At 71.8% G+C, this 17,480-nt stretch overlaps 2 protein-coding genes across 2 annotated transcripts in view; both read right to left on the minus strand.

Annotated features, from left to right (window-relative positions):
* The window catches only part of PLEC (plectin), a 37,586-nt gene that overhangs the window by 15,612 nt on the left and 4,494 nt on the right, over positions 1-17,480 (minus strand). The window contains 29 exon segments of the mRNA XM_057736912.1: positions 45-128; positions 234-590; positions 695-833; positions 1,513-1,691; positions 1,781-1,938; positions 2,009-2,192; positions 2,279-2,405; positions 2,488-2,642; positions 2,724-2,876; positions 3,916-4,041; positions 4,256-4,351; positions 4,474-4,578; positions 4,769-4,930; positions 5,008-5,085; positions 5,164-5,434; positions 5,531-5,685; positions 6,253-6,279; positions 6,281-6,347; positions 6,581-6,695; positions 6,912-7,029; positions 7,109-7,228; positions 7,313-7,419; positions 7,509-7,624; positions 8,214-8,378; positions 9,279-9,373; positions 9,452-9,529; positions 10,324-10,406; positions 10,519-10,537; positions 10,809-10,870. Coding sequence (XP_057592895.1) covers positions 45-128; positions 234-590; positions 695-833; positions 1,513-1,691; positions 1,781-1,938; positions 2,009-2,192; positions 2,279-2,405; positions 2,488-2,642; positions 2,724-2,876; positions 3,916-4,041; positions 4,256-4,351; positions 4,474-4,578; positions 4,769-4,930; positions 5,008-5,085; positions 5,164-5,434; positions 5,531-5,685; positions 6,253-6,279; positions 6,281-6,347; positions 6,581-6,695; positions 6,912-7,029; positions 7,109-7,228; positions 7,313-7,419; positions 7,509-7,624; positions 8,214-8,378; positions 9,279-9,373; positions 9,452-9,529; positions 10,324-10,406; positions 10,519-10,537; positions 10,809-10,870 — 3,701 coding nt within the window.
* PARP10 (poly(ADP-ribose) polymerase family member 10) overlaps positions 10,809-17,480 on the minus strand; it is a 40,053-nt gene continuing 33,381 nt past the window's right edge. The window contains exon 12 of the mRNA XM_057736752.1: positions 10,809-10,870. The gene's annotated coding sequence lies outside the window, so the exon portion shown is untranslated. The remainder of the gene's footprint in view (positions 10,871-17,480) is intronic.

Genomic DNA, 17,480 nt, shown 5'->3' on the forward strand with positions numbered 1-17,480 from the left:
GGGCCGGGCCGGGCCCCCCGAGGCCCCGGGCCGCGCAGCCTCACCTTGATGGCGTTGATGTACTGCCTCGCGAACTTCTGGCACTCCTCCACCTTCTCCCCGTGGCGCTCGATCTCTTCCAGCAGCGCCTGGGAGGGCAGGGTGGTCAGCGGCCCCAGGCCTACCACCCCCCCCGGCCTACCACCCCCCCCCCCCCCCGCCACCCCAACTCCCGCCCCCCGGCCCGGGCCCACCTTCTCCTGCCGCAGCTGCTCTCGCACGGCCTCGCTGTTGGCCAGCGGCACAGCCTGGATCCGCTCCTGCCGCCGCTTGGCGTCCTGCAGCCAGGCGCCCAGCGGGTCCGCGCTCTCCCGGTAGTAACGCAGCTGGCGGCCCAGCTGCTCGAGCTCGCGCTGCCGCACGTCGGTCTGGGCCAGCACGGCCTGCCAGCGCTCCAGCAGCTGGGCGACACGCTCGCGCCAGCGCTCCACCTCCACGTCCCGCTCCCCGTGCCGCTGCTGCAGCCGCTCGCCCACCTCCTGCGCCCCCTGCAGCTCGTCCCGCAGGGCGTCGAAGGTGGGCTGCTGCGCCTCCGCCTGGGCCCGCAGCTTCTGTTGGGGCCAGAGGAGAGGGAGCGGTTGCAGCCCGAGGCCCCCGCCGCTGGTCCCCAGGGTCTCCGGGCCCTCGTGGCAGGGCGCGGGCCTGGCGGCAGTACCTTCAGCGCAGCCTTGGTGGCCTCCAGCTCTGGGAGGGTGGCGGGCACAGCCTGGGCCTCTGTGAGCTGCTCCTCGTGGGCCCTGAGCACCTCCTCGGCCCCCTGCGTGCTGCGGATCACCAGGCTGATGGTCTTGAGCCTGGGGGAGAGCAGGGCACAGAGCGGCGCTGGGAGGGGCCCCCACCGTGGAACCCCAGCCCTGGTGGCCAGCTGACCCCCGCGGTCAAGGGCTTCAGAGAGAACAGAGACGTAGGCAGCATGTGTCCGGGGGCCTCAGACACGGGGGTGCTCCAGCGCCAGCCTGGCTCCTAGCGGGAGGCCGTGCTGGTCAGGGGAGCCCCCGCCGGCCTTCCAGCCCCCACCCGCGCCTGACGGGGACGCGCCTCACAAGCAGCGCGTGCGGAGAAGCTGGGACGCGACGGAGACGAGGGCCAGGCCCACGGAAGGCAGGTCACGGGGGGCCTGAGGCTGGAGGAGGGGAGGGTCCTGACCTCCCCACCACGCGCCCTGGCCCCCTGCCTCTCCCCACGTGCCTTCCACACCTTCGTGACCCTCCCCTACCTCCTCACCTCGTGGCGTCCTGTGGGCAGGGGGCCCTAAGTCCCCTCTCACCCCACCTCCGGTCCTCAGGAAGCCCTACCTCCAAGGCACACCAGGACTGAACCCTGCCCCGGCCGCCTCTGCCACCCCCACCGTGGTCCACCCTGGCCACCCCTCAGCCAGATGCCGCCCTGCCCATCAGCCTGTCCGCCACACGCTCCCGCGCCGCTCAGGAGCCCCGTGGGTCACACGCCCTGGCGGCGGTCAGGCGCACTCACTTCTCCAGGTAGATGGCAGACAGGCTGCGGACCTGCTCCAGCTTGCCCAGGGTCAGCTCCAGCTCCGAGCGCAGGATGGGGGCGGCGGGTGCCGGCTCGGGCAGGGCCAGGACCTTCTCGGCCTCGGCAGACAGCCGGGCAACCCCCTTGCCCAGGCCCTCCACCTCAGCCTGCGCTTTCTGGGGAGAGACAGAGGCCGCAAGCTGAGCGCGCGAGCCCAGCACACGGGACCCGAGGAAGGCCCGGGGTGGGGGGGGGGGGGGCCTGCCTGCTGCTCTGCGATGCGCTGCGCGCACTCCCGCGCAGGCTCCTTGTCTAGCGGCAGCCGCAGGCGGTGCACGGTGCGCGTCTCGCAGGCCTCCAGCTGCAGCCGGATGTCTTTGAGCTCTGAGATGCAGCGCTGGCAGCGGGACTCCTCCTGCTCGCCTGGGGAACACACGCCACTCACAGGCTGCCCCGCCACGCCCGCCCACCCCCACCGGGCTGCCCCGCCTACCCTGCTCCAGGCTCTGTAGCAGCTGCTGGTAGTGGCGGCTGCAGGAGCCATACTCGCGCTCAGCCTGCAGCCGGTCCTCGGGCCCGAAGCCGCCAGCGTCCTGGCTGTCCCGCAGGAAGGCCTGGTAGTGCAGCTCCAGGCTGCGCAGTGCTTGGCGCTGCTCCTCTGGCTTCAGCGTGCGGAACTGCAGGCGGCACAGGGCTGAGTGCGGCCACAGGCGGACCCCGCCCGCCCCCGCCCCGCCCCGCGAGCCCAGCCAGGCCATCATACCGTGACCAGAGACCAGGAGCGGATGAGCTGCACGTCACGGCTGAGGCTCTGCCACGCCAGGAGGCTCTTCATGTCCGTGTGCAGCTGGTGCCACAGGGCACCCAAGGCCTGGTGCTGGGCCTCCAGCCTGGCAGGGCGGGGCACAGTCAGAGCGTCCGGGCACCTGCCAAACACCCCCCGTGCCGGCCGCCCCCCGCAGGACCACACACCTGGCGACGGCCTCCTGGGCCTCCTGGTTGGGCGGGGGCACGAGGAAGCACACGGAGGGCACGGCGGCCTCGCTGCCGGAGCTGCTGAGCACCCTCCAGTGGGACGGCTGCGCAGGGCCCACCACCTGGCACGCGTCCCCCTTGTGCACGGTCACCTGGGGCAGCCAGAGGTCACGGCGCAGCCAGGCCCACGCCCACGCCCCACCTCCCCGGCCACCCCGCCCGGCCAGGCCCACCTCCAGCTGCCTGTAGTCGCACACGGCCAGCAGCGGCACGCGGCCCCGCACGGGCTGTGCCGGGTTGCGGGGCTTCAGCTGCACGATGGCCTTGGCCCTCTTGGCCAGGCCTGAGAGGTGGCCCCTGTACTCGCTCAGCTGCTCCTTCTCGTCCTGGGGGGAGGGGGGGCGGGGCAGCTCAGAGACCAACGTTTGGTGTTGGACACCGAGCGCCAGGACCCACGTGCCCGCCCCGGGCACTGCACGAGCACGCCGGCCCCCCCAACACCCTGAGGTCAGGGGTCCTTCCCACTGCTCCCAGAAAGCTGTGGGGCCGGGCAATCAGCCAGGACAGGCCCCCCCCGGCTTCCACCGACCCTCCTTCCTTCCCAATCAAGACGGAGTGGCCTTCCCCGGCCCCCGGTACACGCGGTGTCCTTCCCGAGAAGCCCCGCGGCGTCCTCTCCCCCACGCTGCTGCGGAAGGCCGCCCACCTGCTCCCACCCAGCCGCACGGAGGGACAGAGGAGCGTCTGAGGCCGCGGGTCGGGGTCCACCTGGAGGCGGCCGGCTCCTCTGCCGCCCCCTGCCAGGCTGCTGCTGCCGCGGAGGGGGCCACCTGGACCCCAGGCTCCGCGGACCCCCACTCCTGACCGCAGGACCCCAGCCAGCAGCGCCTGCCAGCCTCCTCTCCCCCCCCGTCTCTCCCTGTCCCGGGTCCCTGAGGGGCACGCTCGGCTACCTCTGTCCCCCCCCCTCGGCCCTTCCGACGGCACCTGCCCCAGACGGTCAGACCCGAGACGCTGGTGGACCTGCGCACGGCGACAGGGCGAGCGACAGGGCGGCTGACGCAGGCCTCCACTCGCTCCAGCAGCTCCGTGGCTGGGGGGCTTACACCCGCGCCGGCTGGCCGCCTGCCCCCACGCCAGGCCCCTGCCGCTAAGCGCTCGGTGCGCCCCCGTGATGACGTCCAGCCCGTGGCGCCTCCCCTGACCCTCGCCGGCCTCTCCAGTCACCACCCTCCACCTCCAGGACCTTTCCGGAGCGTCGACGCGGCCCAGATGCCAGGCCAGCCTCTCCCTGTGCTCCCCCGGCCCTGGACCCACCACCTCTACGCCTGCCGCGCCACAGGCCGTGAGGCCGGGCCCCAGCATCTGCCGCTCACGGGGGCCGCACAGCCTCGGGCCCAGCGGGGGCCCAGGGGGTTGGCTCACCTGGGCGTCCTGCAGCAGGTCCTCAAGCCGAGTGACGGTGACGGAGCGGTCGCAGGTATACTTCCTGCGTAGCGTCTCCTGCAGCTTCCGCAGCTGCTCCTCAGCCTCCCGCACGTCTGAGAAGAACTGGGGTGACAGGAAGGGGTCACCCTAAGCCAAGAGCCCAGAACCCCCAGCGAGAGCTGCCCCAGTGAGGGGCCAAGCCCGACGACCGGCAAGGATGCGGACGCGAGGTCAGAGGAACAGGGCGTGGGGTCGATCATCCACATCTGCGTGGACGCAGAGAGGGGCCCCGCGAGGTCACTGCCGCGGAGCCGGGGGTGGGGGAGCCCATGCTCACCTGGAAGTAGGCGGTGTTCTCCTTCAGGTGCGCCTCGACACAGCAGCACAGCTGTAGCATCCAGCTCCACTGGGTCTGCAGGGCCGCCTGGAAGGACTGCAGCACAGCACGCGGCCTCGCGGGCCTGCCCCCACACGCCCCGCCCACCCCGCCAGGGGCTCCTCCCACCCCGCCCCACCCCAGGGGCCTGGGGGTGCCGTCCCTGCAGCCCGCCCCACCTCTACTGTGGGCCGCGCAGGGTGGTCGTCCCGAAGCAGGCGGTCACCGCTGCTCTGAATCTCTTTGATTTTCTTCTCCTTCAGCTCTAGCTCACGCATCAGGGCCTGACGCGGGGGCAGGAGAGCTCAGGGGCAGTGCCAGGGCCACGTCGGGCTCCAACCGTCTCCCACCAAGCACGACCCGGGACCCGGGGCTGGGCCCGCGCGGCTACCCGAGGGGCTCCCACCCGGGGGAGGGCAGTGGGGGAGGGGCGCCGCATCGTGGGGGAGGCCCAAGGCCGGCCGCCTGCCTCACCGAGTACCCCTCCTTCTTGGCGGCCATGTTGGTGTTGCGGTCGCTCCAGTCGAAGCCCACCTCCTCCTCCTCCCTCTCGCTCAGCCACATCAGCTCCTTGGTGGCAGCCGCCACGAAGCCATGCAGGCTCTCCAGGGACCGGAGGCGGGCCTTGGAGGAGTTCTGCGGGCAGGTGGGCACGTGGTCAGCCCCGCACCCTGCACGCACCCCCGTGGGCCGCCCGCCCGGCGCCCACTCACCAGCAGCTTGGCGTACTGCAGGTCCAGCCGGCCCAGACAGTCTCGGTAGGCGCCACGGGCAGCGGGGGAGAGCTGGCCCTGGGGGGGACGAGCAGCGGTGAGGCCCGCGGGGGCCGGGACCTGGCGCCTGCACGCGGCCGGCCCACGGCCCCTCACCTCGTCGGCGCGCGCCCGCTCGATCTTGGCCCGGAACTCCTCGACCGCCTGGTGCAGGCCACGGTGACTGCCCAGCTGCGCCTCCACGCTGGGCAGGTCCACGCCCCACTCGGCGCCGTCCACCCGGCGCTGGTTCTCCTCCACCCAGGCCAGCAGGTCCTGCAGGTAGCGCAGGGTGGAGTCCTCCGGCTCGGGGGGCCTCGGGGCGCCCCGCAGACGCAGGTTGTACTCGGTGCGGATGGCCACCAGGCGCTCGTGCAGGCGGTACACCCTGTGGGCGGGGCGCGGCGGGGCAGGGGTCAGGAGGGGTGTGCGGAACTGGGCTGCCCTGCCCAGGCCCCGGGTGGGGGGAGGGGGGGCGGCCCACCTGCGGTACATCTGCTCGCCCTGTGGGTGCCGCCCGTCCTTGAGGGCCTGCACATCGTTGAACAGCAGCCGGATCATGCCGTCCGCCTTGTCCAGGTCCCGCTCCACCTCGCCCGCCCGCTGCGGCGCCTTGCCTGCGGCCAGCAGCCGGACGTCCTGCAAGGCCGTTGCCCCGACTCAGAGCCCAGCCGCCCCACCTCCCGCCTCCCCGCACAGGGCTGCCCCGCTGCCTCCAGGCCCACCCCATCCTTTCCCGTCCTCCCCGTCCCACACGGCACGTCTTCCTGATGCTTGTGGCGAAACTCCCCGCCCCCAGCTCTTCGGGGAACCGCGATCAAGCGCAAAGGCCTCCACCAGGTCCCAGGAGACAAATGGCTCGTGGCCTCGTCCTCCATCTCCCACTCCTGGAAAGTTCTCCCTGAGAGCCCCTGCCCAGGCCCGCACAGTCCTGCCTCTGCTGGACCCCATGGGTCTGAGTCCCTCCCTCCCCCCTTCCCCCTTCCCCCTCCCCCCTCCCCCCTTCCCCCTTCCCCCTTCCCCACAGCTAGCAGCTCAGGGCGGGCCTGCTACCCAGAATCCAGCTCTACCCAGAGCTAGCGGTCAGAGCTGGCCCCACACCAGGAGGGAGGAGCGCTGGCTGCAGGGGCGGCAGGCTCGGGGCTCCTCCTGCCTCCCTCCTCCCTGCCTCCCTGCCCAGGCCCCACCCTTGTCCCCGCCCCTCACCGACTGCAGCAGGGCGTCGGCCTGGTTTCAACTGCTCCTCGCACAGCCCGGCCTCCATCTGCAGTTTGCTCACGATTCGCTGAAGGCGCTCCAGTCTGCAGCCAGAGCAGCCACGGGGCCGGCCGTAAGTGGCGTTAGCCCACCAGGCTCCCCACCACGCAGCGCGGCGCCCCACCACGCAGCGCAGCTCCCTCCTGCTCCCGGCCTGCGGCCCACAGTTGAGCTGGCCCAAGTGTGGCTTTCCTAGCCTGGGGGGATTTCCTCCCCAGGCCATGACTCACCCTCGGGTGGCTTCCCTGCCACAGCAGGGCCCCGCCCGCCTGCCTACCTCTCAAACTCGCTGCGCAGCTGCTTCTCCCGCTCCAGGATGGCCACGTGCATCTTGCCCCACTCCTTCTCCACGTCCAGTGGGTGGTAGCCAGGGGGTACCTTGAGCTGGCTGCCTGCACCGCCGCCTGTGGGCAGGGGCCTAGCTCAGGCCTGGGCCAGCAGAGGCTTAGGGTCCCAAGCTATCTAGGCCCCTGGCCCATCCGACCTGAAACAGCCCTGTCCCAGCTCAGCGGTCAGGCTGAGCCAAGCCTGCTGGAGGGGACCCCCCCAGGCCCCGGGCTCCTGGCAGCGTCATTCACCTCCAGAATGCCCCGCCGATCCCCCCTCACCTCCTTCCAGGACCCCCCTCACCTCCAAGGACTGGTAGATGCCCTTGGACCGGTTCTTGTCCGCCTCCTTGGCTGGAAGCTCCGTCTCCTTAAACTTCAAGAACTGGCACCACAGGATCTGGGGACAAGAGCTGTCAGTGGCCAAACCTGGGCCCCCGCAGCAGGCACGGGACCCCCGGCCAAGCAGAGAAACCCACCTCGATCTCCTCGAAGCTGGAGGGGAAGCGGTGCTCCTCGAAGGTGGCCGTGTGTGCCCGCACCCACTGCAGCAGCAGCAGCACCAGCTCCCGGTACTCCTGCCAGCGCAGCTGCAGCTCCTGGGGGGGCAGGGGGCATCAGGGCCGTGGGGGCCCACCCACCCCGCCCGCCCGCCTGCCCGGGGCCTGCCGGCAGGCACTCACATTGGCCTTCACCCCGTCCTGCACGTCGGGCACGCGGGGCATGGCATCGTACAAGGAGGAGACGTAGGTGATGATGGACTTCTCGTCGGGCTGAGGGACGTCCACGTCTGCGGGGGAGGAGCATCAGAAGGGCCCCAGCACGCTGCGGGGGGGGGGGGGGGGGGGGGGGGAGGGGAGGGGGGGCCGCGGCACGCACCCTCGGGGTCCAGGAGCCGGGTCACGCCCAGGTCGCGCTCCGCCACGGAGAAGGCCTGGTCCAGGTTCTCCAGGTTGGTCTGACGATACACTTGGTTCATGTCGATGAGCGCCGGCCTGCGGGCGAGGAGCCACTAAGGCAGGCAGGCGGGGACACGGGAGCAGGGAGCCCCGCTGGGCAGGGCAGCACAGACCCCCCAGCACACACCCGCCCCGGAGAGCGCCCCCCCGCACTGGGCCGCCGCCTGCAGATGCTGCGCACGTGGGGGGCCCCACCCAGGAGGGGCTGCTGGTCAGCCTGCGGTCCCTGCGACCCCCCTGCCCACCGGGCCCTGGGTGGGGGCTGAGGCTCCCCCGAGGGCCAAGCCCGCCCAGTCCCCTTCTGGGGCGTCCACGTGAGGCCCGTGCTCGTGGCTGTGAGAACCAGCAGCCCGCTGGCCTCTGGCCTCGGGGAAGCCAGCACTGCCTCTGGAAGGGCCCAGGAGGCAGCGGGGAAGGCGGCGGGCAGGGCTGGGCCGCCTCGCCTGCACCCTCCCGAGGAGGCGGGCTGGCACGGTCCCCGTCCCCGGTCCCCGCGGGCGGCAGGTTCCCGTCCGCGGCAGACACCTTCTCGCCGTCGTCTCTGCCCCAGCTTGTCTCGGGCTGCCCAGCTGAGGGGCTGCAGGAACGCCCCAGCCCACAGCCCCCCCGGCCCTGGGCCGCGTGCCTGTGCCGGTGGATGATGGCATTGAAGAGGCGGCCGTCGCGCCAGCTGGAGGTGAAGTTGTCACAGCGCAGGCCCTGGTAACCCTCCACCATGCGCTGAGACCACAGCAGCAGCTTCTCCTTGGCCGTCATGTCCTCGGACTGCCCGCTCACCTGGATGTCCGATTGATCTGTCCACAGAGCAGGCGGGGCCAGGAGCTCAGCCACGGCCACCGACCCCGCCCGGCACCCGCTCAGGGTGCACGAGAGCCACCTGGCCAGCTGAGGCGGAGCGGGGCCGTGGGGGCCCTTCCCACATCAAGGGAGCCTCTGGGACCCCCCACACCTCAGTGTCCCACGCTCAGGCCGCTCCAGCCGGCAGCTGCCGCAGAGCATCGGGCCCCCAGCCCTTGCCGCTGCCACGCGGTGGGTGCCCTGGGCTCCCCCGGCCTGGGATGCACCCTGCTGCCCTCAGGGCAGGCATGGATCAGAGCTGCCGGAGGGTGGGGTGCAAGGAGCTCGCCCAGAAGCCCCAGGCCTAGAAAAGGCCGTCATGGGGCCTCCCTGGCTGCAGGCCTAGGCGTGCGCGGCACGGGCCTGGCTCTGCCCTCGGTCCCACCCTTCAGGCCCAGGTCTGCCAGCCCGTCTGCACCCCCGCTGCCTGTCCCTAGTTGAGTCTGTCGGCCTGCCTGCCTGTGTGACTCAGCTGCCGTGCCAGCCAGGCTCTGCCTGCCCAGCTCTCAGATTTGCGGCTTCCTGTGTGGCTGGGCAGGCCGTGGGTGAGTCAGCCTGTGCAACGGGTGCTTCTCTAGAACCTTCCCCGGGACAGGAGGCCACACCAAGAGCGGAGAACGCATTCCTCTGCAGGGAGGCTCTCAGGCCCTGCCCAGCCAGGGCCAGAGGGCACGGGATAGGCAGGCCTTGGAGAGAGGCCTGGGCCTTCAGGCCACGGGCTCGCATGGGGCGTGGGCTGGGAGGAAGGCTCCAAGTGCCAGGATGCCGAGGGCCCCAGCTCCCAGGCCCCACGCCTCACCGGGTGCCAGGCCGGCCCGGGGGCTGCGGGGGCCGGCAGGGGTGGGGCCGCGCTACCTGGAAGTGCAGGATGATGGTCCAGATCAGGCCGAGGGTCAGCTTGGGGTTGCCGTCGGCGATGTCATCGTTCCTGATGTTCACCAGCTTCACCTGCGAGCAAGCTGCCTTCAGTCATGCCCCACGCCAGCGGGGCGGGCGGGGGGGACGCAGCCCGGTGGGCAGCCTCACCTGGCGGTGCCGCAGGTAGTCCAGGGCAATCTGCACGTTCTGCAGCTTGTGGAAGCGCATCCTGCCCTTCTCCCGCGGCTGGGAGGGAAGCACTCCTGTCAGCAGCCCCGGGGCCCGGCGCAGCCCGTCCTACGGCTGCGGTGCCTGCCCGCCCTCAGGACCCTCACGGCCCCACAGCAAGGGTCCTCCCCGGTGGGGCAGCGGCCCTTCCCTGACCCCAGTCCACCCGCCCCAGCTGGGAAGGGGGCTGCCGGCCCAGGGGCCAGGCCCGGCAGGGCTTTGGGACGTCCGACGGCCAGGCCGCGGGAAGGAAGGAGGGGGTGGGGAGGAGACAATAGCCAGGAAGCCACGGGTGGAGGGCCGTGGCTCTGGGGGAGGGGTCCTCCTGCCCGGGGGTGGCAGCCCGGGCGGGGCTCGGCCGGGCCCCGGGCAGCGCGGCAGGCAGGATGGCGGGCAGCTCGACGCAGGGCCGCCGGCCCGAGTGAGCTGGGCTCCTGGTCTCAGGGAGCCCGTGTGCCGCCGTGGCCAGCGGGCACAATCACTCACCAGGCGCGAGCTCCTGATTACATCCCGCTCTCTTGGCTGCCCGGCCAGAGCAGGGCAAAGGGTAAAGGGCAGAGGTCAAAGTTCAGAGTCCAAGCAGCAGAGAAACCAAAGCAGAGCAGAGCGTGAGGTTACAGCGTGGAGCTCCGGCACGGAGGGCAGCAGGGCCGTGCACCGCGGCACAGGGGTCGGCCGCTCCAGGCCAGGCTCCACGCTCTGGGCCCGAGGCGCAGTGGGGGACGAGGCCAGGCTGGACGGGAGTGGGCTCGGGGGAAAGACCCCCGGAGGGAAGGCAGGCGGGGCCGAGGAGGGGCGGCAGGCGCACGTACCAGGCTGTCCCCCGAGAGCACCTCCAGGAGGGAGATGAGGTTGTGGCCGTCACGGAGGTCTTCATACAGGTCACTGATGTGCCCTCTGGGCCTGCAGGGACAGAGGGCTGGGCTGGCGGCAGGTGCCCAGAGCCACCAACAGGCCCAGAGGGCAAGAGGCAGGGCCAACAGAAGACACCCACCCCGAGGAGGCACCTACCTCTGCCCTCCAGTGCTACAGAGAGACCAGGAGAGAGGAGGAGGAGGAGGAGGACAGAGACAGGAAGCAGGAGCGAGCGAGGGGAGGAAGCAGACAGAAGAGGACAGGTTCAGAGGTGGGCAGTGAGCTCCCAGCAGGGAGAGGGATGGCCCCAAGCAGGGAGGTGGCAGCAGGGGCACGGGCCCTTGTCCAGGCTGGAAGGCCAGGGCACCCTCCCTCACCCCCACCCACCATCTCCTCAGCCCCTGCAACCACGCACATGCTCACGTGTGCACGGACCACCAACCTTGATGAGGTGCTTGTTGACCCACTTGGTGAAAGTTTTCTTCTGCACACGGTCCCGCTCATCTGGGAGAGACAAGGCCAGGTTACCTGGGGCCTGGGAGGAGCCCCCCGGAGGTGACCACCTTGCAGAAACAGCGGCTGGTGCCTGAAGAGGGCCTCAGACTCACACGGCGACCCAGCCTCCCTTCTGCCCAGGGAGGCCCCGCTCAGCCCTGGCCAGGAGGGCAGGGGCCAGGCACGCGGTGCCCACTGCGGGATCGCCCTGATGTCTCCCTCCCCAGATGGGAGGGTCTGGAGCTGGCAGCCGCTCCTGGAGCCAGAGCACACCGGTCCCGGCCTGCCTCGCCCCCACACAGGCGCCTCCCAGGACCCGAGCGGCCAGGACCCAGGGCTGGGCAGGGACGTGGCGAGGGGGAGGCTCTGTCCACCGCACAGGGCCGTGGGCCTTTCCCGGGGCACAGAGAGCCCCACAGGCCACCGCCAGGCTCTCTGTGTGAGGCATGGGAGGCCGCCCCCCACCCCCCCCACCCCGCCGCCGCGACCTGGGCCGGAACACAGCACCCTCCCTGTGGCGCCAGCGCCTGTCTCAGGGCCTGTCCCCCAGATTCAGACCCTCCGAGTCTGGGCCCCACCCCGCCCAGTGCCAGGTTTCCTTCGGCAGGAACGGGGCCCTTCCGGGCAAGGAGAGCCCGCTACCTTTCTTGCCCTCTGAGGCCCTGAGCACAGCCAGGTAGAGATTGTCCTCCGAGCCGGTTCTCTTGCGACCCAGGCCCTCCGGCTCAGGCACGCGGAGCCGGTGCTGAGACATGGTGCCGCGCCCGCCCCTCCGGCGCTCGGTCCCCCGGTCCCCCGGCGCTGTGCTCTGGTGGCTGCGTGGCACACAGCCGCGAAGGTGCCGCACAGGGGGCAGCGCGCGCTCCGTGGGCTCCGCTCAGCTCCGCCTGGAGGCCCAGCCGTGCAGCCGCTCCCTGCCCGCCGCGCTCCCCAGCCGCTGGCCCCGCCCCCGGTGCCCCACCCGCCCTGCACGCCCCCCAGAGAGGGAGTGTCCCGGCGGGAAGGAGGAAGGCCGCCCCTCCCCCGCGGCCACACCCGTAGCCCGACAGAAACAGGAAACCCAGGGGTTTCCTCCGTCACCCTGCCTGCGGCAGCCCCTGGGGGGACCCGGGGGCGAGGCCAGATCGCGATCTGGCGTCTGGCTGCGCTGAGCGGCGCGGCCACAGGGAACCGCAGGTGGTCCTCACGGCCCCTCAGGGAGGGTACCTGTGCACGGCCAGGCCCAGGGAGCCCACAGGTCACGCCTCTAGGGAGAGGACCAGCTCAGGCTCTGGCCCGCGGCCGCCCCTGCCTGCCCACACCGCCTGCTGGAGGGGCCCCAGCTGAGGGACACCTGGCTTGCGGGGACAACTGCCCATCCTCTGCTTGCAGCCCCCCTAAATCACCCCTTCTCATAGGCCTACACGCCCTGTGCGGGCTGGGGACCAGGCTCCACGGTGCCCCTGGCTCCAGGGCCACGGCGGTCCAGTGCCAGGCGGGCCCTGCCTGAGCTGCCCACCAGGCACGTCCTGGAGCAGTGCCCCCTGTGAAGGCAGGGCAGGAGGGGGCGCATAGCTGAGCGCTGACTCACAGGCAGGACCGCCCAGCCCGGAGCTGCAGGAACTCTGCCCCTGGTTGGGAGGGGGGCCGTGGGGCCCGAGGGGAGCACGGGGTGGGGGTGGGGGCTGCCAGCCGGTGAGTCAGGGATGGGGAGGGGGCCCAGGCACGGTGACTCACAGGGAAGGGAGCCACACCTGGGGGCAGCGGGGGCAGGACGGGTGGGGGGCTGTTTGCAGTTGGGCGGGGCGCAGACAGCAGCTATTCGGGTTGTAAAGGTGGAAGGACAAAGGGCGCGGGGGCGCTGCCTGCGGCCTCTGGTCTGGTCTCCCACGGCCCCGGCTGTACCCGGGCTGCCCGGGCTGCCCGGCCACGGCAGCAAAGAATGCACCACTCCGGCCACAGAATTCCAGTCCGAGGATCTGGCTTCACGCGATCCAGCTGGGAGCCGTGCCCCCACCCCCACAGCGCCTCCCGTGTGGGTTCCGGGAAACGCTCTCCCCACCCCGTCCCCGCTGCCCTTCTGCGGCCACGGGAGGGCGCCCGAACCCCGCCCGGCGGAGCGGCTTACGCCCCCCCCCCCCGCCCCCCACCCGAGGGGCACAGCCAGACTTCCAGGCTCTGCAAAGGGACCCCTCGGGCCCCCAGCCCAGACGCTGAACCTGCGGCACCCGCCGGCCTCCCTCCCGTGCAGGGCCTGCAGAGGCCCCGCGGACACCAGCGCTCCAGCCTTCAGCGGCGTCCCAATTCTGACCCCCGGCGGCTCACACTCACTGCCCCTCCCCAGGTTGGGAGCATGCAGAAACGCCTCCTTCCGAGGGCCCCTCATCCCAGCCCGTGTTGAGCACCAGCTGTATGCAGGCTCGGGGCTCGTCCAGCAGTGACAGGGAGGTAGGGTCTCTGTCTGCAGAGGTAGGGGTGTCACTCTGGGGACGGGCACACACACGAGGCCCCCGGGCAGGAGTCAGGAGCCGGAGCAGGGAATCCAGGACGCGTGGGACCCGCAGGCACCAGGGCCCGATGTCAGACTTGGGGGAGCCCCCAGCCCCTCTCCAGCTTTCTGTCTGCCACTTAGGGGCCTCCAAGGATGCTGTCTCACAGTCTAGGATGGAGTTCCACCTCCTCCTCCCAAGCCTGGCTCCAGCGCCCGGCCCCCCCGGACACCCTCCTGCCTCTGAGCTCCCCCCAGGGTCTCAGAGCCCGTCCTCCCCTCCCTCCAGCCCTGCCTGCCGGCCCCTCAGCCCTGGCCGTAGATGCTCCCCCCCATCCATCCTATCCAGGCCCTCAAACCCAGAGACCACCCCTTCCCAGGCCGCCCACCGCTGCACATCTCAGCTGGCCCTCCCCGGGCCCGTCCCCAGCACATCTGCCCCACCCCTGTGCTGCCCACCAGCCCAGGGCCCCTAGAGCAGCCTGTGGTCTCTGAAAGGCACCGTGGCCCCCTCTCATAGATATGGAAACCAAAGCTGGAGGCCCCACGACTGGCGAAGCCACTCCTGGGAAAAGAAGCCCGCAGCGAGAGAAGGGTACTAGAAGAGCCCTGGAGACCGAAGGCCCAGCAGCCCCGCCCCCAACCCCTCCCTCTCCCCTCACGTGGCACGACGGCCAACTGCCTGCTGCCCAGAAACCCAGGCCAAAGCCCAAGCCAGCCCTGCCCACCTCCCCACCCCCCTTCCCCAGAGGGAACAAAGGGGCCATGGGGACCTCGCTCCGCCTTCCTCCCCAGGTGTTTCCGGAACAGAGCGTGGGGGCGGGGCTGCACCTGGGCTGGGCCTCACCCCCTTCCCCGCCCCGGCGGCTTTTCCCAGCAGAGGCGCGCAGGGCGCCGGAGACGGGCGCCCCCTCCAGCCGCACCCACCTACGCAGCACAGCTGCCCGTAGAGGTGGCCCCTGCGGGCCTGCTCGCAGCCCCCGTCCAGCCAGCACGGCGGCTCCAGCACCACCTTCTCCGCGGCAAAAGCGACTCCCGCCCCCCGCGTGCCGGGCGCAGCCATGAGCTCGAGCACCCTGGGGACAGCAAACAGGACAGTGCGGCGTCCGCTTCCCAGCCCACCCGCGAGGCCGCGGCTCTGCTCTCCACACCCTCCCCGGCGCCGCGGGCCAGGCGCCGAGAACCTGCCCCTGGCGGGCGCCCCGCCCCGTGCGGGCCTGGAAGCCGCGCCCCTACTTGGAGGGAGAAGAGCCGGCGGGGCCCGGGGCGCTGCGGGCGGGGAGGCTGCCCTTGAGGATGGGGAGGCCTGGGAACTCCCCAGGACGGATGCTCCCGGGTCGAGGCTCCGCTCCCCGCAGGATTCGCGGGAGCGGCGGGCGGCACCAGGAGCAGGGGGTTGAGAACAGCCGGGAACAGAGCAGAAGCACCAAAGCCTCAAGGGGCACCGCGGGCAGCGGGGACAGGGGGCAGGACAGCGGCCGAAGAGGAGCCCCTTCCCCACACGGGGACGGGGACAAAAGCCGGAGGAGGGAGGGAGGAAGGGCGGGCCGACCCCGGGGGAGCAGCCGCGGCCAGGCGTTTATTGAACCGTTTTACTGACCGTCCCTGCAGCTGAGTCACCAGCGGCTCCCAGCCCCCAAAGCCACGCCTAGAAGCCCCATCCGGACTCAGACTCTGGCCCGGTGGGCCGGCACCCAGTCTGCGACGGAGCAGGCCTGCCAGGGGGCGGCCCTGGCCACCCCCGCTGAGGGTGAGCCCCCACACCTAGGCTATGCCCGGTGCAGACTTGCAGGATCCCGTGGGACCGTCCCTCTGGGCAGAACCCCAATCTCCACGCTGCTCCCTCCAGCCCACTCACTCCAGTGGAGGCAGGCGCCACCCGTCCTGGGCTGGGCGCAGCTGCCAAGGGCTACAGCCGGAGCCGGCGACCTGGAGCCGGGGGAGGGCAGAGCACAGCCTGGCTTCGTCCAGAGGCATTCCTGGGCCCTGGCCAAGGGCGCTCAGGCACCTGCCTCACCTCCCGCAGCCCCACCTCCTGCAGGGAGCAGGGAGGCTCTGCCCGGCCCGGCCGCGCTCAGTCCCCAAGACCTGCCCCGGGACGCCCGCCTACACCTGCCAGCGAAGGTTTGTGTGTGGACAACCACCTGTGCTCCCCCACCCCCGACTGCCAGGGAGGGGCCCCCCGCCCGGAACGGCCCTGCTGCACTGCTTCCACCCGCCCCCTCCCCGCCTCCCCGTCACCCCCCTGCCCGGGAGGGGGCTCCAGGCTGACGAAGCCACAGCGCTCCGGCCCTGCCCAGAGAAGCAGGCAGGGGGGGCAACACCGTTTCCGACCTCCTGCCGGTGTGTCCCTCAGGGACAGGAAGGGGAGGGCGTAGGGAAATGTAGGGGCGGGAGGGAGGCGGCCCCTTGCCCGCCCCGCCCTCAGCCCCCGGACGGGTGGCGGCTGGTGACAGCAGCCCAGGCGGTAGCCAGCGGCCTTACCTTGCTCATCCTGCACCCGCCGGCGCCCCCTGCGCCAGTGCCACACAGCGGCCAGGGTGACAACGTGGCCCACGACCACCAGGGAAGGAAACAGGCTGCCCGAGGGCTCCATGGCTCTGCGAGCACGGCAGGCGGAGCTGCCCTTCGGAAGGGCTGCTGCAGGCCGGGCGGCCCCCTCCCTTCCCCGAGCCGAGCGGAGGACGGCGGGGGGGAGCCCCGGGACCGGGGACCGCCCCACCACAGTCCGCCTGGCGCCCAGAGACCAGCCCCAGTGCCGCCGCCGCCGCCGCCGCCGCCGCCGCCGCCGCAACTGTGGTCCCGCCCGCCCCCTCCCCCTCCCCCTCCCGGCCTCTCCGGCTCCCCACCCTCCCACCCTCCCCGCTCAGCTGTCCCAGCGCCACTCTCACGCTCAAGGTTAGCGGAGCCTTAACCCCTGCTCACCCACGGCCACACCCGCCAGGAGGAGGGGCCTGCGGGGAAGCCAGGCCGAGCCGCAGCCCCCCCCAACACAGCCGGGGCCCTGGGCGGCCTCAGCGCAGGCCTCCCGACCCCCACCAGGAGGGCGCCCACAGTGCCCGAGCACCCCGTTCTGCCTCCAAGGGTGCCCTCTGGTGACAGCTGCCAGCGCCCCAGCCCTCGATGGCCTCTGAGGCTGGCACCTGTCCCAGCCACCCTCAAAGACAAAAGGCCGGAGTCCTGACACCCCACGTAGGACAACAGACAGGGCACGGCCCGGAGGGCAGACGGTGTGCAGGGAAGGGAGGACAGAGCCCCCGGCCCTCAGCCCCCGCTGGGCTTCTGAAGGCCGCCCCACCTACCCGGCACGATCTTCATTGGGGACAGCGGCTTGGGGACAGCAGCGGGAGCCCAGGGGTCCGACAGGAAGTGGGTGCGGGGTGCGGGGAGGGTCACAGGCCCCTCAGAGGCGGCAGCGAGCCCGGCGGTGGCAGGGGTGCGTGGAGGAGGGCACGGCCGTGCCGCTGTCAGCAGCCGTGCCTGCGTGCGTGGGGGAGGGGAGGGGTGGGCAGGGGGCCCGGGGATATAAATACCCGAGGAGGGCCGGCGAGGCCCGTCATCCGTCCAGACTTAGAACATGACGTGCAGCGCGAGGGCACCGGGGCCCGCGGCCCCGCCGGAGCCCAGGGTGACTGGGCGGCGCCACCCGGCACGGCCCCCGGGCTCCCACACAACTCTCATGACAAGACGACGCTTGGACATCAGGCCCTGAGAGCAGCGCCCAGCCGGCCTGTGCCTCGGAGGCCCACGTCCCGCCCCGCCGGCCTCCTGCGGTATGGACGGCACTGGGGGAGCACGTGGAAAGGCCACACAGGCAAGGCCCCCCACCCCCACGCAAGTGACGGAACACAACACCTGGCTCAGAGGGAGGGGACAGTCTCCCCAAGGTGACATCTCTGGCCAAAGCGGCCGGGCCACGTGAGCGCCCGCCCCCCAGCTCAGGCCTGCCTCCCCACCCCCGGACAGCCCTGGTGCCTGCCCTGGCCCCACCCAGACCCCAGCAGCCACTGGTCCGCAGGACGCTTGGGGCCGAGGTGCAGGCCCACGTTATATCCTGGACTGACTTGGGCCACAGTGCGCTCAGGAAACAGGACGTGGGGGTCAAGGGCCTGCCCCCTCCCCTCAGGCCTGAGCAGACAGTACTGGGGTTCT

The sequence above is a fragment of the Hippopotamus amphibius genome, chromosome 5 (genome assembly GCF_030028045.1).
Source record: "Hippopotamus amphibius kiboko isolate mHipAmp2 chromosome 5, mHipAmp2.hap2, whole genome shotgun sequence".
Lineage (NCBI taxonomy): Eukaryota > Metazoa > Chordata > Mammalia > Artiodactyla > Hippopotamidae > Hippopotamus > Hippopotamus amphibius.